Source organism: Pantherophis guttatus, chromosome 10 (assembly GCF_059756535.1).
Source record: "Pantherophis guttatus breed Tessera chromosome 10, ASM5975653v1, whole genome shotgun sequence".
Taxonomy (NCBI): Eukaryota; Metazoa; Chordata; class Lepidosauria; order Squamata; family Colubridae; genus Pantherophis; species Pantherophis guttatus.
The window spans coordinates 3966962-3991183 of NC_142072.1; the positions used below are offsets into that span (position 1 = coordinate 3966962).

Here is a 24222-nt window from a genome sequence, read left to right on the forward strand (position 1 = left end):
CTTTCATTACCAAACTAGAGAACATTATCAATGCTAAAAGGGAGAGAGGTTTGCAGAGAGGAGGAGGAGGAGGAGGAAGAGGAAGATGATTGTGGGGGTCCTTGTTGCTCTCTGAGCTTTCTTGTGTTCCCACAGACCTTTCATTACCAAACTAGGTAACATCATCAGTGCTAGAAGACAGCATGGTTTCCTCTCGTTTTACATACTAGCATAGAAGCAAAACCCATTCTTTTCTAGCGCTGATGAAATCCACATATCTTAAATTTCAGATGCTTGACAACTGACTCAACTTTATGACAGGCAGGAAACCCTGTACCAGTGATGGCTAACTGGTGGGCCCGGCAGGCCTGTTTTTTGCCCTCCCCAGGCTCGAGAGGCTTTCTTGGAGTCTGGGGAGGGTGAAAACAGCCTTCCCCACTCACCCCAGAGGCTGGAAACAGCCCATTTCCTGACTTCCGGTGGGCCTGGAAGGCCTGAAAATCAGCTGGCCAGTGCGCGCAGGTGCACTGGAGCTGAGCTAGGGCAATGCTCGCGTGCCCACAGATATGGCTCCATGTGCCACCTGTGGCACGCGTGCCATAGGTTTGCCATCACGGCCCTATACCGTTTCAGACAAATGTTTGTCTAAATCTCTTCTTAAAAACTTCCCGCGTTGGAGCATTTACAACTTCTGGTGGCAAGTCGTTCCACTGATTAATTGTTCTGTTAGGAAGTTCCTCCTTAATTTACAGGTTGGTTCTCTCTAGAGAAGCTTCACTAGAGGGTTACTCCAATCCATTGGTTACTAATAGGATTAAGTCCATTTTCTGGACGCCTGTTCCATAAATCGACCAGATTAACTTGCCTGCATCCATCACGTGTTTGTGGCGTTGTAACCTCAAGGACCGAAGCCAACCAAATCTTGCAGGCTTTGTCAAACAGAGTTGTGTACCCAGACATTGTACAATCACTGACACCACAATTAACTCTGGGCAATTTGAGATTTTGACCGTTCATCTCCGGGACCACTGTGACTTTATTTACTTATCTTATCACCTGGACGGCTTCCATTTGAAGTTTCACACTTTACCTTTGATCGAGTCTCAAAACATTTTGAAAGCGAGTGGGAGGGAGGGCGATATTATTATATTATTCCACGAGTCCATCCGAGGATAATGAAATAAGAGCGCGGTTATCATCAGTTGCGGAATATTAATTGATGCCCTGCTTGAAAAGTGGGCCTTCAAAAGCCAGCTTGGATTACCATCTAAGCCAGGAATGAAACTAGGGTTTGTTTTCGGAGGAATCTGAAGACAAGTCAGTCCAGAGTTGGCCCTTAACCCCAACAACACAACATTGTTTCTTACTTGCTACTGTTCTCTGAGTCAAAATTGAACAGCCAATTTGCTTTTTCCAAAAGGCACCATTTCCTTTTTTTTTTTTTCCTCTTGGAAGATGTTTCGCTTCTCATCCAAGCAGCTTCTTCAGTTCTGAATGAAGAAATCGCGTCAGAACTTCACTCAGAACTGAAGAAGCTTCTTGGATGAGAAGCGAAACCCCTTCAAGGAAAAAACAAAAAACAAAAAACAAGGAAGTCCAGTTGCCTTTTGAAAAAAAGCACCTTTGGGACAACCGTGACCTGGATGACTGAGAATCTCCCCAGATTTTCTCCTCAGCCCCTGAGGTACCCCGAAAATCAGAAAGAGGGAAGGACCAGACAGGAAGCGTTGTAGATGGGTTTTTATTGAAACCAGATATTCTGAACTTTGCAGAGGAAGGCGGCAGCTCCTCTTTTGAGGTTGTTTTGTTTTCCATTTGTAAAAGATCCTTTTTTTTTCTTTGGCCCCCCCTCCCCATAACTTATAAACATGATTTACACGCAGTCTCTGGTGGCGGGAGGGAAGGGCAGTGCAGACATTTCCCCCATAAACTCCGTAGGGCCTGGGAATAACAGCAGGCAAGGCAGCTCTCTCGCACTCTCTTGCTCCGATGGTCCCTTAAAGCTCTTTCATGCACAGGACAGAGGCTTCAACTGAAGAGGGGTGTCTGAATCCGGGGGGGGGGGGGAGGAGGGCGGGACGAGGCGGGGGGAGGTCGGAGAAACACTGTTTTTGTACATCCAGAAAATGCAGAGAGACCACGGCAGTTCCTGCACAACTTGAGGGCTCAGGGAAGGAGGGAGGGAGGAAAGGTGCCCCCAAAACAGGCCTGATAAAATCACAATTGCTGTTTACCTTTTGGCAAACTCAACAGAAAGGAGGGAAGGGAGGAAAGGAGGGAGATTTTGAAGAGGGAGGGAAGGAAGGAAGGAAGGAAGGAAGGAAGGAAGGAAGGATGCCCCCAAAACAGGCCTGATAAAATCACAATTGCTGTTTACCTTTTGGCAAACTCAACAGAAAGGAAGGAAGAGAGGAAAGGAGGTAGGTAGGTAAGTAGGTAAGTAAGTAGGGAAGGAAGGAAGGAAGGAAGGAAGGAAGGAAGGAAGGAAGGAAGGAAGGAAGGAAGGAAGCCCCCAAAACAGGCCTGATAAAATCACAATTGCTGTTTACCTTTTGGCAAACTCAACAGAAAGGGGGGGAGGGAGGAAAGGAGGGAGGGAGGGAGGGAGGGAGGGAAGGAAGGAAGGAAGGAAGGAAGGAAGGAAGGAAGGAAGGAAGCCCCCAAAACAGGCCTGATAAAATCACAATTGCTGTTTACCTTTTGGCAAACTCAACAGAAAGGAAGGAAGAGAGGAAAGGAGGTAGGTAGGTAAGTAGGTAAGTAAGTAGGGAAGGAAGGAAGGAAGGAAGGAAGGAAGGAAGGAAGGAAGGAAGGAAGGAAGGAAGGAAGGAAGAGTGTCCCCAAAATAGGCCTGAGAAAACCACAATTGCAGCTTACACCTTTTGGCAAACCCAACAGGAAGGGAGGGAGGGAGGGAGAATGCAACCGGGGGCCCACAAAACAGGCCCGACAATACCACGATTGCCCTTCATCTTTTGGCAAATCCATCAGGAAAACGAGAACACCCCCCTCCCCCCAAAAAATATATATCCCCAATAGACAAAAACAAGGGAAAGTTCTGTAGAGTAGGAACGGAAGTTTTTTTTAAAAAAACAAAAAACCACAGGTCCGATGGATTTTTCTCTTTGGAAAACCGTCAAAGTTCTCTCTCTCTCTCTCTCTCCTTCCTGGATGGAGGGGGGAATAATGGAGGGGGGGGGGAAATGGGAAATAGGGGGGTGGGTGGGGCTAAGCTCCCCTCAGCCTCAGACGTCTGGCGCCCCCATCCCTGGGAAAGGACGCCTTTCCCCATTCCCGATGCTAGAGCGCCCCCTGGTGGCAGGAGGCAGCCAAGCATTGCCCCATAGATCTTGGGAACCGTTATTTTGGGCCAAAGCCCCCTCCAGTTCCTCCGAGAACTGCCAGCCTCTCCTTGTGGGTGGGAGGAGGAAGGCATCCTTCCTGCTCTCCACCCCCCAGGCGACCTCCCTTCCCTTCCTGCCCCACCAAGGGCTACCTCTGGCCAGACAAGGATGCGGGCGGGAGGAAAACGGGGCCACGAACTGCACTGAAGGTGGTGAAGAGGAGGAAAGAGGAAGGAGGAAGGAGGAGGAGGAGAAGGGCAGTTTAACCAATGGTCAGGCCAAAGCCGCACTGGAATTTGTTCTTGCGGTGGTTGAGGAAGGCGCCCATGGCTAGCGTTAGGGGCAACGGAATCAGCTTCTTTTCCAAGGCGGCCCCCACAATCCAGTTGCTGTCGATGGAGCCTGGAGACGGAGAGGAATCGGAGTCAAAATAAAATAAAAATAAAAATATGCGGGGAGAAGGGCCCCTTCCCCGAAAGGAAGGAACGTGTCACGAAGCAGCGATAAATGATTACAACAAATAATTGTCATAAATGTATTCTTATTGTATAATATACTAAAATAAAGGGGGGAGATAGAGACAGACAGACAAGACTAGATACGATAGGCAGACCGACAGAGATGGATGGATAAAGATCAATGTAGACAGACAGGACAGGACAGGATGGACGGACGGATGGATGGATAGATAGGTAGGTAGGCAGGCAGAGAAAAAGAGTGGGAGATAGATAGATAGATAGATAGATAGATAGATAGATAGATAGATAGATAGATAGATAGATAGATAGATAGATAATGGGTGGACAGAGATGGATGGATGGATGCATAAATGGATAGTCGGATAGGAAACAGACAGAGATGGATAAACAGAGAGTGATAAATGGAGAGAGACGTGGATGATCAGAGAGATAGATAGGCAGATAGAAAGACAGAGGTAGATGGATGGATGGACAGACAGATAAAAGTGCATTTTTTTTAAAGGGTCTCCCCTCTTTCAGTAGCCCAGCCTGGCCATTGTACAGGTGAGCCAGTTACCTGGATTTTGATCATATGAACTGTAACAGTCCTAAGTGTGAGGACCGGGTTATTAAAAGTCCTTTTTGCCAGGGACGTAACTTGGAACGCTCACTTAAAAAAAAAACGGTGGTAAGTCGAGGACTGCCTGCCGTTATCGTTTTGTTTCATTTTACTGAAATGAAAAAAAACCCCTTCAAAAAAAAAAAATCAATCCCAAAGAGTTCCATACCTTTGAAAAGGAGGTTGGCTTTGGGTAGATCCAGCTGGTACCCAAAGGTTGCGCTCGTGTCTTGCATGCGAGAGCTGGCTTCAAATTCCACCCCCACCTGCAACTGGAAAGCCGGACCAGAGAGAAGACGTGAGATCCAGGTCCGTGACGCCTGGGTCCCACTGCGGCCCTCCCCTGCCCTGCCCTCCCCACCCACCCCCAAAGACACATCCAGCTAACCCTCTGCATCCCTTCAGACCACAGGCCTGGTGAATTTCAATCAGAGGTTATTGGAGCCCTGGAGGAACGGAAACGACGATGTTATAGGGCCGTGATGGCGAACCTACGGCACCTATGGCGAACCTACGGCACCTATGGAGCCTTATCTGTGGGCATGCGAGTGTTGCCTTAGCTCAGCTCCATTTTCGGGTCTTCCGGGCCCACCAGAAGTCAGGAAACGGGCTGTTTCTGGCCTCCGGGGGAATGGGGAAGGCTGTTTTCGCCCTCCCCGGGCTCCAAGAAAGCTTCTGGAGCCTGGGGAGGGCGAAAAACGAACCTACTGGGCCCACCGGTAACCTTTTTGCGGACGTATGCTAAAAGCAGGGGAATGAAGGGGAGGGATTGCACACACACGTGCAGGAGGATGGGGGGCATTGAATTATGGGTGTGGGCACGCATGCGCGACCCCCCCTGTGCTCCCCCCCCCGCTTTTGGCACGCAGCAGCAAAAAGGTTAGCCATTACTGCTATAGGGCATTGCATGACAAAACAACTACACTCAAGGAGTTTTTTTTACCCCCATGCCATCACTCTGCTAAACAACTAATTCCCACAACACTGTCTTATGCCCTGGGAAGCCAAACCACCTAATTAGTAGGACCGTATTACTATTATCTTTCTCATAGTAATAGCAAGTAGATTTATATACCACTTTACCGTGCTTTATACAGCCTTCTCTAAGCGGTTTACAGAGTCAGCATTATTGCCTGTGACAATTTTGGGTCCTCATTTGACCCACCTCGAAAGGACGGAAGGCCGAGTCAACCTCAGGATCGAACTGCTGGCAGTCAGGCAGAATTAGCCTGCAATGCTGCATTCTAACCACTGCCCCACCGCAGCTCTCAACAGATCAATTTGTACTAGGAAACGGATTGATTAGGACACTGGAGTGCTAAATGTTAAATTTAATTACAGTTTTTCCCTTTTTTTTTTTGTACAGTTTCCCTCCCCCTTCCTTTGTTGTTGTTCTTGAAATTCATTTAAATTTTTTTTTTTAAAAAAGGACACCGGAGTGCTTTGGATTCGGATCATCATTGCGTGGGATGCTTACAAAACGATGAGGGATTTGACCGCAGCTCTTTTAAAAGCGAGCTGCACCTTATCCTGGGATGATTCAATTCTACAATCTCCCGTGGGGGTGGGGGTTGGGGTGGGGGAGGAAAGACGCAGCTGCTTTAAAGAGAGGGCTTCCACCTTGTTCCAGGTGCCGTCTCACCTGGTCGCTGGCTTTGTGGTAATATGTGGCGTGGGCTCCAGCCTGTCCTACTGTCAGCGTCGCGACCCAGTTTGGCGCTGTGAAGGGTGGAAAAGGGAGAAGGTCTTCCTTGGAGATCTGCCTTGATCCCCACCCCCCCTTGCCGCAGACCAGGGGTCTACAACCTTAAGCACTCAAAGAGCCATTTGGACCCGTTTCCCACAGAAAAGAAAACACCGGGAGTCACAAAACCTGGGTGGGCGTGGCCAACTCGATGTCACTCACTTCCACCAGTCATATGACACCCCTTAGCCACGCCTACCCAGGCGGTCATTAGGGCACAGAACCAGTTGTTAAAAAACACCGGGAATGACAAAACACTTTTGACATATCTCTCTCTCCCCTCCCTCCCTCCCTCCCTCTCTCTGTATCGCTCTATGTCTCTCTCTCTCCCCCTCTCTCTATATCTCTCTGTCTCTGCCCTGGCTGCTTCTCCATCCCCTTACCTTCTCAGGCCAGGCGAGGTGTGACTGGGACTGGGAGGGCCAGCCAGTGGTGGGATCAAAAGGGCCCAAAGAGCCGCATTTGGCTCCGGAGCTGCAGGTTGCTGACCCCTGCCCCAGACTGAGTGGCCTCCCTACTATAAGTAGTCCTTGATTTAAGACCATAAGAGGGACCGGAAAATGTTTTCATTAAGCGAAGTATTATTTATTTGTTAGGTCTCCATCCTAGTTTTTTGTTGAGGAGCTCAGAGTGGTGTAACAGAGGGTTCCCTGGAACGCCAACCCTGTCAGGTAGACTAAGCTGGCCCGGAGACAGACAGGGAGTTCCCTTGGCTAAGCAGGGCCTGAATATGTTAACCTTCCCCCATCCGACCCCTCCTTCTTGTGGAACGGGACAACTCGCTGCGGCCAATTTGCCACGGGACAATTCAACCAAGTTCAATTAATTTGAAAAGGAACCGTGGCACATAATCATAAAAAGAAAGGAAGGTCAATCCAGAAAATATAGGTAGTCCTCGACTTAGGACAACTGAGTCCAAAACGTCAGTGTGCTAAGCGAGACAGTTGTTAAAAGTGAGTTTTGTCCCACGTTACGATTTTCGAACTTTGATCACGTGACCCTGAGGATGATGCAGCAGTCATTAAGTGTGAAAAGCTGGCCATCGGTCACTTTTCGGTGCCGTCGTAACTTTGAACGGTCACTAAATGAATTGTTGTAAGCCGAGGACTACCTGTACAAGAGTTACAATCATTTCAAGTAAAATGTGGTCACCAGTAATAAAAGTAACTGAATGAATAGTATATACCATGTTTTCCCGAAAATAAGACCCTGTCTTATATTTCTTTGAACCCTGAAATAAGCGAGAGGTCTTATTATTTTGGGGCCCATTGAGCAAGACAGGGATCCTCTTACTGTCTTACTTGATTTCCAGCTCTGTCTCCCTAAACCTTACCAGACCGGCCCAGCACTGTTTTGGGCACCTGTGTTAAAATTAAGCCCTACCCCCAAAATTTGGCCCTATTTAAATGCATGGATGGCCAGGCTTGCCGGAGTGGACGACGGCAAGCTTTTTCGGGTGGACGGCTACCGATAGCTGGAGTGACCGTAATAGCTAGGCAAGGGTGCGTGAGGTGCGTGGGCTCTTTACAGCCGCGAAAAAAGTGACTCGATGGCCAGGCCAGGTGCGTGGGGGGAAAATTAAGACACCCCTCAAAAAGAAGGCCTAACCGTTTTTTCGGGGCTCAAAAGAAAATAAGACCCGGTTGTATTTTCGAACAAATCATCAACACCATAAAAAAAAGCAGAAGTTAGAATATTTCGGACAGGTGACGCGACACCCGGAAAAATACGTCATCCTTTACTTAATCTTCCAAGGAAAGATGGAAGGCGAACGAGGTCCAGGCAGAAGAAGAAGAAGCTTGTGGCTTCAAAATCGAAGGGACCGGTTTGGACAAAACTCAGCAGCCCTTTTTCGTGTGGCTGTTGATAAAAATAGGATTGCCGACAACATGATCGCCAAAATCCGGTGACCAATATGGCACAAGAAGGAGAAGAATAGTATAGGGTTGAATTGTCCTGTGGCACGTTGGCTGGGGCGAGTTGTTCTAGATCCCCATTCTTGGGACCTCTTGGGAGACATTAATCCCGCTGCCAAGTTCCACTTCCCCACTAAACCACAAACGTATCCTGAACCCCCAAAGTCCACAAATGGCTGGGTTCAGGCAAAACACCCCAAAAATTGTCGTCGGTACCTGTGTATTTTCCAGCCAAAGACACGACGGTTCCCTCTTCGCCTGCCCGTCGATGGTACACCAGCTCCCCGCCCAGCGCCAGGCACGGCGTGATGCTCTGCAGGTAATGTGCCACTAGGATCCCTGTGGAATGCAGATGGGGAGGGGGAGGCTGTTTAACACCATTCCATGGGGGGTGGGGGCTTTCTTGGTCCCCCACTGGGCAGCCCTGCCAGGAAAGGAATCAGAGGGTGGTGTTTGCTCACCTGAGCCTACTAAAACGTCGGGGTTCCCTAGCGTGACGGCAGCGGTGAAGTCTGTACCTCGGTATTCGCTGTCCACTTGCCAGTTCACAAATTTGGCTTGCTGCGTCTGGAGAGGGTAAGCAAAGACGGCTTGTCGGCATTTGAAGATTTAAAGGAAAGAATATGTGGAGCTCAGGATTAATCTGTGGGGTCCTTGGTGCTCTCAGGAGCTTGGTTGTTTTCTTAAGAGATGTTTCGGGACCCAACTAGGTAACGTTATCAGTGCTAGAAGAGAGTGGGGAGTGGGGAGGAGAAGCAGGAAGGAGGAGGAGGAAGATTGTGGGGTCCTTGGTGCTCTCGGAGCTTGGCTGCTTGTTTGAAAGATATTCAAAAATTGACCAGCAGGGGGTGCCAATTAGACGTCTTGCAATAAACAATTAGACACAATTACGAATGTACAGCGCAATTCCCGCAGGTGTTTCGGAAATGGAAAGTGGCACTTGTGTACAATCCTGGTGAACAGCCCCTGCGGCTTAGAAGGGACGAAGTCAGCGTATCTGGAAGAAACGATCCTCGTGGCTAAATTTTATGGGAAAGAGGGGATCGGTGTCGGCCCGAAGGACACGTACCTGAAAAGCCACCTTTGACCGAATTTTATTTGTGAGCTGGTGGATAATCTGTGCATTAAGGCTGCCGCTGTTGTCCATGTCACCCACCAATACTGGGAAGGCCTGAGAGAAAGAAGCAGCAGATTTGAATAACGGAGTTGGAAGAGACCTTGGCAGTCTTCTAGTCCTCAAGGTCCCATTTTAAATAGAATAGAATAGAAATAGAAATAGGATTAGGAATAGAATATGAAGAGAATAGAAAGAGAATAGGAATAGGAATAGTAAATAGAATAGTATAGTATAGTAGATAGTAAATAGTAAATAGAATAGAATAGAAATAGAAATAGGATTAGGATTAGAATAGGAATAGAATAGAATAGAATAGAATAGAATAGAATAGAATAGAATTAGAAATAGAAATAGAGAATAGAATTCTTTTATTGGCCAAGTGTGATTGGAAACACAAGGAATTTGTCTTTGGTGCATACACTCTCAGTGTACGTAAGAAAAAATAAAATACATTCTTCAAGAATCATAAGATACAACACTTAGCGATACTCACAGGATACTAGTAAGCAATCAAATCATACTAGGAACCATTTGATATATCGATATTTGCGATTGATTATAATCCATAATTCTCCAGGACAGGGCCTAGAGCAGAGGTCTTCAAACTTGGCAGCTTTAAGACTTGTGGACTTCAAGTCCCAGAATTCTCCAGCCTGCATAGCTTAACGTGCATCTTAACGTGACCCAGCTTGAGAAATACCTATAAGAGGCTGGCTGGGGAATTCTGGGAGTCCACACATCTTAATGTGACTCGGGTTGAGAAACATTACTCTAAAACTGAAATGAACAGACTGGGGGAAAAAAAGAGATGCTAGCACAAGGGAAAACAGATATCCAACTAAGATACTCAAAGTAGCATAAATCACATCCTGATTAGGTATTATATCGACTTACCTCTGTGGGGCTTAGTTGCTTTGTCCCGACATACGTCGCCCCGAAGTGATAATTGGAATCCCCGACTGTGCTGAGGGCCACCGTATGATTGACCTGAAGAAAGAAACAGAAAAGGTCAGAAAAGGACACCTAGAAGCAGGGTGTCTAAGCAGACATGCACCAGGTTAGCCGAGGCGAGGAAGAAACACCACCAGGTGATCACACAGCAAGATCCTTGAAACGAAGCGTTGCTTACGTAATAAGCGGATGCGCCCAAAATTGAACGACGTAGACAAACACGCTGGGGAGGGAAAAAAAAAAGCCCCAACGATTTGCTCATAGCAGTGTCAGCGCAGAGATGTAGCCGAGTCTACATCGGAGCTCGCCAATTCCTTCGTGACTTGCTTCCGAAAAAAAAGCGGTGTAAGTGTCAAAAGAAATTAAAATGGAGGGGAAAAACCATCTGAGACGGAAAACCATCACCTCTGTTTTGAACTCCCTGGCCACGTGCAAATACTTACTTGTGAGTAAAGCCACCCTAACCTCATTGGTTTTCCAGTAATCGTGCACAGGAGCCCACTGGCACGTTATTTCCCCCGTTGTGTAGTGTAAATGTGGAACCCTGAAAGCAGAAATGGGCAATGCGTGGCCCTCCAGAGTTGGATGGCCAAGCCTATCGTCCTTCTAGAAGACCTCCAAGGTCCTTTCCAGCACTATTCTGATTGATTGATTGATTGAAATGGTGTAGGGTCTCCTACTTGAGCAGAGGGTTGGACCAGGAGACCTCCAAGGTCTCAGAGTTGGGACTACCAAGCCTATCATCCGTCACCCCTGCTTGTGCTGGCTACAGCTGATAAGATATAAAAATAATATACCAACTGGCATTGAATAAATGAATTTATTTATTTTATTTATTTGTTTCAATTTGTATACCGCCCTTCTCCAGCAGGACTCAGGGCGGTGAACAGCCAGAATAAAACAGAACATACAAAATTTAAAAACAGTTTAAAAATGATTCAATATTTTTGGCCGCAATTTAAAACAACCCAATTAAAATCAATTAATTTAACCAAAAACAGTGGGATCAAGCCAGCCTGGCTAGGTGAAATAAATAAGTTTTCAGGGCCCGACGAAAAGTCCGGAGGTCTGGTATTGTACGTATCTCTGGGGGGGAGGTTGTTCCAGAGGGCGGGCGCCGCCACAGAGAAGGCTCTCCCCCTGGGGGTCGCCAGCCGACACTGTCCGGCGGACGGCACCCTGAGGAGGCCCTCTCTGTGCGAGCGTACTGGCCGGTGGGAGGCTATTGGTGGCAGAAGGCGGTCTCGTAAATACCAGCTGAATGAATATACCAGCTCTATTCTGATTGAGTGATATGATGTAAGGGGGTTGGACTGGAACAGGGGTCTCCAAATTTGGCCGCTTTTAAGACTTGTGGACTTCAACTCCCAGAATTCCTCAGCCAGGAAAGCTGGCTGAGGAATTCTGGGAGTTGAAATCCACAAGTCTTAAAGCGGCCAAGGGTGGAGACCCCTGGACCCGAAGACCTCCAAGGTCCCAGAGTTGGGACTACCAAGCCTATCATCTGTCACCCCTGCTTGTGCTGGCCAGAGCTGATAAGATATAAAAATAATATACCAACTGGCACTGAATGAATGAATGAATATACCAACTGGTTGGTGATATATCATTGCATTCGCTTGCTTCACTCTCTTTTTGTTCTTTTAAATAATTTTCCTGGCCATTGATGGAATAAATATTATTGGTTGATCAATGAATTGAAGGCCTTGGTCAAAAGCCTAGAGGGAAGAAAAATATTAAGGAGAAGGAACCCGGGGCGGTTTTGACGACACTTTTTAAGAATGCTGCGTTTTTGTTGAGTTTACGAGGGATTGTTGATCCCAGGCAGACAATTGTAAGGAAAGCAAAACTATTCCAAAGCTGAATGCAAATAGGGAAAGAATTTAATCCTTCCTCCAGGCACTGGGAGCCGCGCCCCTCTAGATCTTGCCACATCTGCTAAGCCCCTGGTGGGGGACGACGGGCGGAACTGAACATCTGGAGAGCTACAGGTTGCGGACTCTATCACTGATTTGTCACGCAGTCCCACACTCTTACCTGAAAGTGATTGCTGAGACCTTTGTTTACCGTTAATTTCACCCCCTCCATTTGGATAGGAAACAATTCTGCAAAGGAAAGAAGGAACTGCTGTCAGCAGTTGTTTTTCTCCCGCTGAGCTTTTTTCTTCTACAAAATCAGGTCTTGGTTAAAACTAGAGGAAAGGAGGATCAGTGAAAACTGGAAGTAATTGCCGAAATGCCTACCCTATATATAGTCCTCGACTTACAACCACAATTGGAACCAGATTTTCTATTCCCAAGTAAGGAAGAATTCCGGCAGTTGAAGTCCACACCTCTTAAGTGGGTTGAGGTTGAGAAAGGCTGCGGCTGAAAATCTGGAAGCTTTCAACACTCTGTTGTTCGATTCGAGAACCATCAAGCAGGATGCTAGGCAGGCAGTCCTCAACTTACAACAGTGGTGGGATTCAAATAATTTAACAACTTTTTCTCTGCCCTAATGACCGGCTGGGTGGGCGTGGCCATGGTGGGCGTGGCCAGGGATGTGACAGGCAGCACTCGGCCTCCAGCACACACCCCCGGGAGCCAAAACGGGCACGTGGGGACTCCTGGAAGGGGCAGGCCCAGCCAGCAATTTAACAACTGATTTGCCCGAACCGGCTGAATCCCACCACTGACTTACAACAGTTCGTTCAAAGTTACAAGGGCACTGCAAAAAGTGACTTATGACCCGTTTTCACAGTTACAACCTTTGTAGCATCCCCGTGATCACACAATCAAAATTCAGATGCTTGGCCACCGGTTCATACTTACGAACCGCTGCGGTGTCCCAAGCTCATGGGATCCCCCTTTTGGCGATCTCCTGACAAGCAAAGTCGGTGGGGAAGCCAGATTCACTTAACAACCAGGTTACTAACTTATCAATGGCAGTGATTCGCTTAACAACTGCAGCAAGTAAGGTCGTAAAATGGGACGCGACACGCTTAACAAATTGTCTCACTCAACGACAGAAACGTCGGGCTCAATTGTGGCCGTAAGTCGAGGACAACCTGTAGTCTTCTGTTTCCTGACCTGGTTGACCTCACAAGACTGACACATACAGATTTGCTTCCCCAGCTCTGTAAGAAGCACAAGAGCTTCAAAAAGCAAGTCAATCTTTTGCTCTTGAGATGTGTGGACTTCAACTCCCATCCTTCTCAATCCTGGTTGCCATTGCCGAGAATTCTGGGAGTAGCAATAGCAATAAGACTTATATACCGCTTCACAGCGCTTTTACAGCCCTCTCTAAGCAGTTTACAGAGTCAGCCTCTTGCCACCAACAATCTGGGTCCTCATTTGACCCATCTCGGAAGGATGGAAGGCTGAACCAACCTTGAGTCAGTCAGGATCGAACTGCTGGCAGTGGGCAGAGGGAGGGAGGGAGGGAGGGAGGGAGGGAGGGAGGAAGGGAAGGAAGGAAGGAAGGAAGGAAGGAAGGAAGGAAGGAAGGAAGGGGAAAAGGAAAAGCAATAGAACTTAGACTTATATACTGCTTCACAGTGCTTTTACAGCCCTCTCTAAGCAGTTTACAGAGTCAGCCTATGGCCCCCAACAATTTTGGGTCCTCATTTTACCCACCTCGGAAGGATGGAAGGCTGAGTCAATCTTGAGATGGTCAGGATCGAACTCCTGACTGTGGGCAAAGTTAGCCTGCAATACTGCATTCTGACCATTGCACACCACAGAAGGGAGGGAGGGAGGGACGGAGGAAGGAAGGGGAAAAGGAAGAGCAATAAGCACTTAGATTTATATACCACTTTACGGTGCTTTATAGCCCTCTCTAAGCGGTTTACAGAGTCATTATTACTGCCCCCAACAATCTCGGTCCTCATTTGACGGTCTAAGGCCGAGTCAACCTTGAGCCTGGTGAGATTCGAACTGCCAAATTGCAGGCAGCCAGCAGAAGTAGCCTGCAGTACCACACTCTAACCACTGAGCCACCGCGGCTCACAGAGGTCCATGCATCTGGATAAAGTACGTTAAGGTTGCGGTTGATACAGCTGTCGCGCTGCACGACACTCAAATGCGATTTACCTTTGCATTTCCGATGACATTCCTCAAAAGTGCCGGGGTTAGGGAGCTGGTCGCATTTTTCTTCTGCACTGCGATCTTGCACGGGGGGAACCAATCCGGTGACAGGAGGCATGGTGAAACCCGGCGGTACCGATACTAGGCCCGAGCCTGGCCCTGACACTGTAGGAGGGGGTGCCGGAGAGCTGGCAGCCAGGACGTTGCCCATGGTGTAAACTGGAGAGTAGGAAAAGAGTGGCTTATTATTACATGGCAGATGGTTTAGGCCAAGGGTGTCAAAACTCCATTTCATTGAGGGCCGCATCAGGGTTGTGTTTGATCTCGGGAGGGGGGGGACAGGGTGGGCGTGGCCAGCTCGATGTTAATCATGTTGGGGGCGCCCGTATGGCCTGAGTGCTGTGCCAGCAAAAACTGGCTCCCGAGCTCCGTTTTCGGCTGCGACGGCCTTCTTGTTGTGGCCCGCCAGCGGCCAGCAGCAGATCTGGACAGAGAGGAGGTTGGGGAGGAACGTGGGCCAGTCCTGCAGCCTGGGGAGGGCTCTGCGTCGGAGGCAGAGAGGGGGCCAAGGTCATCTGGTAGTTTTTTTTTTTTTTTTTAACGGGACGTGAGCTTTTGCAGGAAGCAATTAGTTCATCTGGTCGCTTCAAGCTCTGGAAAAGTTCTGTTTGACTCTGTGCTAAGTTTGGCCTTGCCCTGCAAGTTTCTCTGGCAGCATTCCAAGAGAGATAAGGTGGGTGTTTATAAACATTCCCCTGAAAGACTGTTTGTGAAGCCTTGCGGACTGTGAAGGACAATAATTCACAGCCGTGTAAATAAAAGAGGTTTTACCGGGACTGTGTTTTATGCTTTCTAAGGAAGCCTAGATCAGAACACTCCTTGCAACCCTCTGCCAGCGAAAAGGGAACTTGGGAGGGTCGCCCGCGGCCTTCCCGAGCTCCGTTTTCACTGGCAGAAGCACCGCGGGCCGGTCCTTTGCTATTTCCAGGGTGGCCCCACGGGCCAGATCTAAGCACCCCGTGGGCTGGATCCGCCCCCCCCCCCCCACAGGGCCTTGAGTTTGTGACACCTCTGGTTTAGGTCTTCAGAAGAGCCCATGGTTTTGTGCCTTCCACAATGTGGGTCTTAAGCGCCATCCTTTTTCAGCTAAAAACACTTCGTGCAAAACAACGGAGCAGAGACCGGCTGGGGAGCAGAAAGCATGTCAAAGGAGCCCCCTTTCTTTACTCTCGTGTGTGCAAAGCAGATTGCAAAGGTCCCCCTCTTTCTAAAAAAATGCCACAAGGATGCCGCACTATTGTCAATTTTGCATTGGCCCATCAAAGATGCAAGACGCTTATGCTGTACATTCAGGAGAAACGGTGGCCAAGGGCCGCCAATCAACTTAACTTCTCTGAGTTATGAGTTTTGAGATTTTTTTTTTTGTTTTTTTAAAAATTTGATTTATATGCCGCCCTTCTCCGGAGACTCAGGGCGGCTTACAATGCGCTAAGCAATAGCCTTCATACTTTTGTATATTTATACAAAGTCAGCTTATTGCCCCCACAAACTGGGTCCTCATTTCACCTACCTTAGAAAGGATGGAAGGCTGAGTCAACCTTGAGCCTTGGCGAGATTCGAACCAGCAGAAATTGCAGGCAGCTGTGTTAATAACAGGGTGCACTAAACCACTGTACTATCAAGGCTCTTGTTTGTTCCTTCATTTTTGTTTCTGGGTAAATATAGAGGGGTGTGTGTGTGTATAGCGATAACAATCAAAGTGCGTGGACTCTGTGAAAATTACTTACTAGAAGCAGAACTGGAACGAAGGGCAAAAATCAAACTGGGAGCCTATTCATGAATGTGGCAGCCCCTCAAACACTGAAACACAACTATGTCAAAGAGATTCACCAAAGCTTTAAAATGCATTTGTGACCCTGAGAAACAGCTTTTGTCCCAGACTTGCTTCCAACACACTGCAATCACCCAACAGAATCTTTAAAACAATTAAAACGCACCATAAAACGCAGAATTGGACGGGCAGTCAAAAAGCCCAGCAGCAGATATCTTGCGCTGTATTGTGGTCGTAAATCGAGGATTATCTCAACATACAGACGTCTCACATCCTAGACATAAAGGCAGTGTTGGGTTGCTCCCGGTTCTTTCTGGTTCTTGCAGAACGGTAGTAAAAGCGGCAGGAGGCTCTGCCCACCTGCCCAGATGTCATAATTGACGCTCTGTTCATGCGCAGAAGCGTGCGTGCACGCTCCCGTTGCAAACCGGTACTAAAGGTAAGTAGAACCCACCCCTGCATAAAGAGTTTCCACCACTCCTCCTGTTGGGATGCCACTATAGGGCATTGCATGCCAAACATCTAGACAGAGGGGCAGCTATTTCCCCTCATGCCACCACTCTGCTGAACACTTCATTCCCATACTGTTTTACGTCTTAAGCCTATTTACCCATGGTGTATGGCTGTAGTATTATTTTTATCCTTCTCATCTTTCCTACTACCCCATTGGTATCATATTTTCCAAAGCACCAGAAGGCCAGGACAACAAACAAACGGATAGAAACTCATCAAGGAGAGAAGCAATTCTGGAATTAAGGAGACATTTCCTGACCGTGAGGATAAATCAATCAGTGGAACGCCTTGACTCCAAAAGTTGTAAATGCTCCAACACGGGAAGTTTTTAAGAAGAGATTGGACAAACATTTGTCTGGAATGGGATACGGCAGTGATGGCTAACTTTTTTGCCATCACGTGCCAAAAGTGTGGGAGCGTGGGGGGGGGGGGTCGCGCATGTGCGTGTCCACACCCATAATTCTGTGCCTCACCAACCCCGCGCATGCACGCACGACCCCCCCCACGCTTCCTCCGTTTTTGGCACAGTGGGCCCAGTAGACATGTTTTTTTTTATTATTATTTATTTATTTATTTTTATATGCCGCCCTTCTCCGGAGACTCAGGGCGGCTTACAATGCGTTAAGCAATAGCCTTCATACTTTTGTATATTTTATACAAAGTCAGCTTATTGCCCCCAGAAACTGGGTCCTCATTTTACCCACCTTAGAAAGGATGGAAGGCTGAGTCGACCTTGAGCTTGGTGAGATTCGAACTCGCAGTAATTGCAGGCAGCTGGATGTTAAATGCTGCCTTAGTAGGAGCCTCCTACGCCACTCAGGCTCCACTCAGTTTTTTGCTCTCCCCAGGCTCCAGAGCCTCTCTAGGAGCCTGGGGAGAGCAAAGAATTGGCCTTCCCCACCTTCCAGAGGCAGGAAACAGACTATTTCCCTACTTCCAGGTGCGCGCCAGAGCTGAGCTCGTGTGCCCACCGATATGGCTCCGCGTGCCACATAGCTTCGCCATCACGGGTCTCCTGCTTGAGTAGGGGGCTGGACTAGAAGACCTCCAAGGTCCCTCCCAGTTGTTATTCTGGAAAATCATGAATAGGCTCCCAGGGTGGTTTTTTGCCCTTCATTTCCAGTTCTGCTGCCAGTCAGTAATTTGCAAGCCTTTTCAGAGAGCCCAAACCCTTTGATTTTAATTGATATCGCTCTGCACACACCCTCCCATAGATATCTAACCTGGAAAGAAAAGATGAATGAACCAACAGAATCCCTGGCATGGAGGATCTCGAAACTCATAACAAGATAGCTTTGTTGCTCCATCACTGGAGGCTTTTTAAGACGAGAGAGGGCAGCCGCTCGTCTGCAATGGTCTAGGCTAGGGTCTCCTGCTTGAGTAAGGGGTTAGAGACGAGACGATCTCCCAAGATCCCTTCCAGCTTTATGCTGATTGATTGATATGATCGTAGAGTCTCTTACTTGTGCAGCGGGTTGAACTGGAAGACCTCCAAGGTCCCTTTCAGGTTTACTCCGATTGATTTGGTCTAGGGCAGCGTTTCTCAACCTTGGAAGCTTGAAGATGGGTGGACTTCAACTCCCAGAATTCTGGGAGTAGAAGTCCACCCATCTTCAAGCTACCAAGGTTGAGAAACACTGGTCTAGGGTCTCCTGCTTGAGCATGGGGATGGACTAGAAGACCTCCAAGGTCCCTTCCAGCTTTATTCTCATTGATTTGATCTAGGGTCCCCTGCTTGAGAGGGGGATGGACTAGAAGACCTCCAAGATCCCTTCCAGCTCTATTCTCATTGATTTGATCTAGGGTTGAGCAGGGGGATGGACTAGACGACCTCCAAGGTCCCTTCCAGCTTTATTCTCATTGATTTGGTCTAGGGTTGAGCATGGGGATGGACTAGACGACCTCCAAGGTCCCTTCCAGCTTTATTCTCATTGATTTGGTCTAGGGTTGAGCATGGGGATGGACTAGACGACCTCCAAGGTCCCTTCCAGCTCTATTCTCATTGATTTGGTCTAGGGTTGAGCATGGGGATGGACTAGAAGACCTCCAAGGTCCCTTCCACCTTTACTCTGATTCCTCCGTGGCTCTGCATGACCGCTTTCTGCACCCACAACCCCCCCCCCTTTGTGGCTCCCCTCAGACCCCCCCCCCACCTCTGGGCCAAACGGAGCATCCTCCCTCTCTTATCCGTTCCAAAAGCAAAGACGCTCCGTTCCCGCCGAGGGGTCGCGCGAAGGGACAGCGGGGAAGAGGAACCTCCGTCCGGGCAAAGCGAAGGGATTCCCCGACTCGGTGAGCCGATCTCCGGGCCGGATTCCGCGCCAAGGCCGCCAGTTGCTGACCCTTCCCCCCGCGGCTGCAGGGCGGCTCGGCCCGGCCTTCTCGGCTGTCCTGAGGGCTTCCTGCTCCCTTCCCGCCCCGGGGCCCATTTTGGCTTCCTCTCCCCTCAGCTCCGCCTGGTCCCTGAGGGCTCCTCGGCCCCTGCAGGGCCTCCTCCGCTTCCCCGAGGGTGAGGCCTCCCTTCCCCGTCCAGGCCGGGCCGTCTCCCCCCCTCCCCGCCCGTTCGGATCCTCCTCCCCGGGCTTCCCCACTCACGCGGCGGCGGCGGCGGCGGGAGCAGCGGCAACGAGGGCTGGAGCCGGGAGACACCCGAACACGCTTGCTTCTCGGGCCCCGCCCTTCCGCCGCTGCCATTGGCCCGCGAGGCTCTCGGCCCCGCCCTCTCCCAGGCTGGCTTAATCGCTATTGGCCGGCTTTCCGTCTAGCCGCGCCCCTTCTCCGGGACCATGCAGCCCTCATGGAGTTTTTTAAGGCCTCCGCCGAAGGTCTCACCGCTTCCTTCCTTCCAAGCGGGGTTCCTATTGGTTGGCTGCCGGGAGGTCACGCGCCGCCGAGGCTTGGTCTCGATTGGGCAGATTGTGGAATAAATCTGGTTCCTCTCGGGCGATTGGTGGCGCCGGGCTGCGTTTTTCATTGGTCGCTTTACACGGCGGAGGGAGACGTTGGGGCGCCATTCGGGGCTTCGCCTCAGAAAGAGGCGGGGCTGAAGAAACAAGGTCAGCGGTGAAGAGCGGGCGCAAGGTCAGGTGGCTATCCCGAAGTGCAGCGCGGGAACCAGTGAGTTTTTGGGCCAGAGGCGCCCCGCGGAAACCATAGAGAAGTGGGTTGCTCACTCTTTCGACCGCTCCAATGGTTTCCATGGAAACCCTTTTAGGCAGTTTCTAGGCTCCTCCTCAGGAGGAGCATCCAGGCTAAATATGCTTTTCTTTAGGAAATAATTTCTCTCTCGTGAATTTGACTGCAGCAGGTCTCATATTTGCAACCTCACGTGCAGTATGGGACTTTCACGGGGTTCTTCCACCCTATTTTCACTGCACCCCAGAAAATGATGGTTTCTAAGCCCCCCTTTGGGGGAATATCTCTATTCTAGTGCATCCTGCCCTCAGGGCAAGACCACCACTCTCTGCCTGGTCCTTAGTGGAGGCAAGCCATCCTCATTTTATTTATTAATTCAATTTATATGCCGCTCCTCTCCGAAGACTTAGGGCGGCTACATGAGGACTACAACTCCCATCACTCTCAGCCAGCCTGTTTTTTTAGGACTAGCTGTGCTTCCTTTCCCCATCAAAAAAAAAAAAACATTGTGACAGCCACAGTAGATTTGGAAAACTGTATTTATTTATTTTTTTAACAAACATCCATCCAGAGTATAAAAATTTCCCTCTGTGTCCCTGCTGAAATTCAACCCCTCAAGGGTATCGGATTGAGGCACGTAAAAGAAAGCAGGGAAAAAAAATAAGGCATTAGTGTGCTTGTGTGCGACAATTGTTCCCTCCCGTTGACCCTGAGATTCAGGTGTTGTTAGCAGGATAGGTGAGCAACAGCTATGACAACAAAATCATAAACACAATTTTAAAAAATCCCACAGTGCCAATTGGTACCCGCTTCTAGAAAAAAAAACAGCAGCAGTGGCAGAGTGTAAGAAGGCTTTGCCTCGGAATGCTAAATCAACTCATTTTTAAAAATTCATTTATTTAAAATGTAGTTTTAAAAACATCCAACTCGAGAACAGCGATTGGGAAAAACAAACAAACAAAAAAAAAACCTTTCACATTTTCAGGTCAGGAGCCCAAAAGGATTAGAGTATTAACGGAGCAGAACCGAAGATCTGAGGATGTAAAAAATCACAATTCAAGTAACGACCGGAGCCTGTGTCAGAATGCTAAAAAAAAGTACAAAGGCAGGAACAGTTTGGCACACCCAATTTTACTAAATGGAGCAAGCTCTCCATTTAGAAATTTGGAAGGCTCTCCCCCTGGATTGGGAACCGCAGTGAGGGAGCATTCAGGTCAGACTCAGTGCCTTACAAGTGTCAGTGTACAAATCCCGTGATTTTTATTATTTTTTTTGGCCACTTTTCTGCAATATGCAGGCAACCTTGCTATCTGGTTAATTCCCAACCATTTGAGGAGTGTATATGCTGGTGCCTCCAAGGAAATTTTTTCAAAGCTGCATCTTTAGGGTAAGCCTTTCCCTAGCCGAGTTTAATTGTGCTTTTAGCTTACTCCAAACACAACATCTCCATGCAATGCAGTGGAATTAGGGGCAGGATTAATAAGCAGTTTTACAAAACTATTTCTGCATGATTCATTTCAGAATTCCCTCAATGCATCTGTTTCCCTTTTTTGGAAATTCTCCATGCATTGTCAGCTTGATGCTGGAAAGGCTCAGGTGTAAGCTTTCTTCATATGACTTTTTTTTTTAAAAAAAAATGTTTTTTGAAGGGTTCAAGAGTTAGTCTTAACCAGTGGTGGGATTCAAGTAATTTAACAACCGGTTCTCTGCCCTAATAAATTCTTCCAACAACCAGTTTGCCAAACTGCTCAGAAAGTTAACAACCGGTTCTCCCGAAGTGGTGCGAACTGGTTGAATCCCACCACTGGGCTTAACTCTTAGTTAAACTGAGCCATCTTTTACACAGATTGGGTGTGTGTGTGTGTGTGTGTGAAAAAAGCCTGATGTCCATGATGTCACGGCAGTTTTTAAAGATGCTTTGCTCAACCCTGCGATTCGGAGCATCGGAGTCCAGAATTAGTTTAGGCTGTGAATCTTTTAACAAGATTGCCTGGAGCCTCATGGTAGGGGATAAAATCTGGGGAAGATGGGAGACCCCCACTGAGGTGAAGGTGCAAGGCACTTACAGGGTACAGAGCCTCACAGTACATATCAAGAGAGAGTGCTTCTACCTCACTGTAAACAGATTCACCAGTATTCAACTACATTCCCCGGATGGCAGCATCCTTGTAGTGTTCAGAAGCAGCACAGGTCGGATTGGAAGATCAACTAGATCTCTGCCCTGGAGCCCTCTCGAGGAAAGATCCGCAACTGAAAGTCCCAAGAAGTCCAAAGCACAGATTGGTCAAGCTACTAGAAGGCTGGAAGAAATACTGATCCTGGCTGGATTGAAGTGGAAGGCACAAAGTAGTGAAAACCCTTCGGAGCAAGATACGGTCGTGCCCACTTAAGGCATGTGTGAAAGCTGGAAGGTCCAGGAGATGGGTACCTAAGAAGATATGATGGAGAAAGAAACTGCTTCTCTCCCGGACCAACACAGGATATCTTTTTTAGCAGCATCCCCTTTTTTGGAGGGGGACTGTGGCCGTTGAGATTAGCCGGTAGATTTAGACGTACATGGCTCTGGACATCACGAAGGCCTTATCGGTGGGCAGGGATGTCAAAGCCTCGTCTTCCTCCGTGGCCGCAAAGGAGAGGGCGTCGTAAATGGGGTTAATCTGGTCTAAATATTCATCTTCCAGACTGGGGCCGGCCTCGCCAGCCGTCTCTCGTTCCTCCAGTGTTGGTAGCTCGTGGTATCGCGGCACCTCCTGCAGAAGGGGCGAGGGAGAGGGGAGGCGGTCACTAACCGGGACCGTAATGCGGTCCTACTAACGACGGGCAGCAGAGTGGTGCTGCTGTTTGTAGCACGGTGAAGATGGAGCACTCGGAGGCTACGTTCCCACAATCTGACATTCGATTATTTATTTCTTAGATTTTTTTCCTATCCCGCCTTTATTTTATAAGTAAGTCAAGGTGGAGGAAATACCAAATACCCCTTCCTCTGCCTCTTTCCCCTCCCCCACAACAACAACCCTGTGAGGTGGGTTGGACTGAGAGAGAGAGGGAGAGAGGGACTGTCCCCTAGCTGGCTTTGAGGGGTAAGACAGAACTAGAACTCATTGTCTCCTAGTGATTGGCCCAAAGTCACCCAGCCGGCTTTCAGGCCTAAGGCGGGACTAGAACTCACAGGCACCTAGTTTCTAGGCCAGCACTTTCCCCACGACTCCCAGAAGAGCCTATGTCTGACCCGACTATACTTGGCCTGGTTCACACAACCTCCTAAGGCAATGGCAGAGGTGTCGCACATTACACTGAACTACAAGGTACTCAATCACAGTTTACCACGGCCAAGTGCGTTGTGTGAACCCGCCCAGCCCCACAGTGGCCTGGCCTGAACTGCAGAAATGCAAAATAATCCTTCTACAGCCTCTACACATACTTGGCAGAGGTAGATCTTCTTTCCCCCTGTCATGAGGACTAGAAACTTGTGTTACATAAGGAAAATAGGACAGCCAGGTGTCTCCAAATTCTTACTTGCGCATCCCTGACTCCCCACACTTTTGAGGATTTGATTCCTGATGCGCAAGATGAAATTTGGGAAGGCTACGTTTATGTAGCGTTTGATGTAAAGATTCTCGGCGTAATGCCCACCCAGCTGTCTGCATTAAAACCCGTTTCAGATATGATTTGTCCACCAGCTTCCCCCTCACCTCTTTCGTGGTGGCGGTGGTACCGACCCCTCCAAAGAGATTGTCCGTGGCGTTGGATTCAAAGTAAGGCGCTTTGAATGGGAGACTTTCAGCCCCAGCGGCGTTAGCAACCTGGAATAAACCAGAGAGGTGGTGAAAAGACAGGATCGCGCCTACGCTGTCAGGATACCGCTTTGCCTCGGAGAGTCTGACGGCTGCTGAAGAAGCCCCTGCCTCGCACCCTATCAAGTCACTTCCAAGGAGGAATTTTAAAATGATGATTACATTTATAATGTACACTGGAGATGGTATTTAATTTCATTGTATGAGGTGCAAACTAAACCAGGAGTCTCCAACCTCGGCAACTTTTAAGACTTGTGGAATTCAACTCCCAGAATTCTGGGAGTTGAAATCCACAAGTCTTAAAGTTGCCAAGGTTGGAGACCCCTGAACTAAACTACAGGTAGTCCTTGACTTAACAACCCACAATCGAGCCCAAAATTTCTGCGGTTAAGTGAGACATTTGTCCCATTTTATGAGCTTTTTTGGGGGGGGGCACCGTTGTTAAGCGACTCATGGCAGTTGTTAATTGAGTAATGTGGTTGGGAAGTGAATCTGGCTTCCTCATTGACTTTGCTTGTCAGGAGGTCGCAAAAGGGGGATTTCGTGACACTCCCTGGTACACTGCGACCGTCATAAAGATGAGCCAGTGGCCAAGCGTCTGAATTTTGTAGGAATTGGGTACGTCTACTTTAACCAAAAGAAGAACTAGAGGTGACATGATAGCAGTGTCCCAATATTTGAAGGTCTGCCACATAGAAGAGGGGGCTTAACCTATTTTCCAAAGCACCAGAAGGCAAGACAAGAAGCAACGGATGGA

At 48.6% G+C, this 24222-nt stretch overlaps 2 protein-coding genes across 3 annotated transcripts in view; both read right to left on the reverse strand.

Annotated features, from left to right (window-relative positions):
• Nucleotides 1-1704: 1704 nt before the first annotated feature.
• TOMM40 (translocase of outer mitochondrial membrane 40) lies at nucleotides 1705-19570 on the reverse strand. Of its 2 annotated transcripts, none has more exons than XM_087876272.1 (10): nucleotides 19369-19570; nucleotides 14199-14411; nucleotides 12166-12233; nucleotides 10072-10164; nucleotides 9130-9231; nucleotides 8522-8627; nucleotides 8277-8399; nucleotides 6043-6119; nucleotides 4570-4672; nucleotides 1705-3725 (listed from the first exon to the last, which is right to left on the reverse strand). In XM_087876272.1, exons 1-10 carry the CDS (start codon nucleotides 19508-19510, stop codon nucleotides 3586-3588), a joined length of 1167 nt encoding a protein of 388 aa, XP_087732398.1. In that variant the 5' UTR covers nucleotides 19511-19570; the 3' UTR covers nucleotides 1705-3585. The 2 variants fall into 2 exon arrangements, with proteins under 2 accessions (XP_087732398.1, XP_087732399.1); XM_087876273.1 differs by having other exon boundaries at nucleotides 19132-19396.
• A 622-nt stretch (nucleotides 19571-20192) lies between these two features.
• NECTIN2 (nectin cell adhesion molecule 2) overlaps nucleotides 20193-24222 on the reverse strand; it is a 69210-nt gene continuing 65180 nt past the window's right edge. The window contains exons 8-9 of the mRNA XM_034438032.3: nucleotides 23364-23474; nucleotides 20193-22421 (exon numbers count right to left, since the gene is read on the reverse strand). Coding sequence (XP_034293923.2) covers nucleotides 22218-22421; nucleotides 23364-23474 — 315 coding nt within the window. The 3' untranslated portion in view covers nucleotides 20193-22217. The remainder of the gene's footprint in view (nucleotides 22422-23363; nucleotides 23475-24222) is intronic.

Excerpts from the sequence above, each read along its gene's own strand:
- TOMM40 (XM_087876272.1), bottom strand. The coding sequence starts at position 19,510 with ATGAAAAACGCAGCCCGGCGCCACCAATCGCCCGAGAGGAACCAGATT. Across the intron at positions 14,412-19,368 it reads CGCTTGGAAGGAAGGAAGCG|TTTACACCATGGGCAACGTC; the intron begins GTGAGACCTTCG and ends CCTACTCTCCAG. Across the intron at positions 3,726-4,569 it reads AGCCAACCTCCTTTTCAAAG|GCTCCATCGACAGCAACTGG; the intron begins GTATGGAACTCT and ends CTCCGTCTCCAG.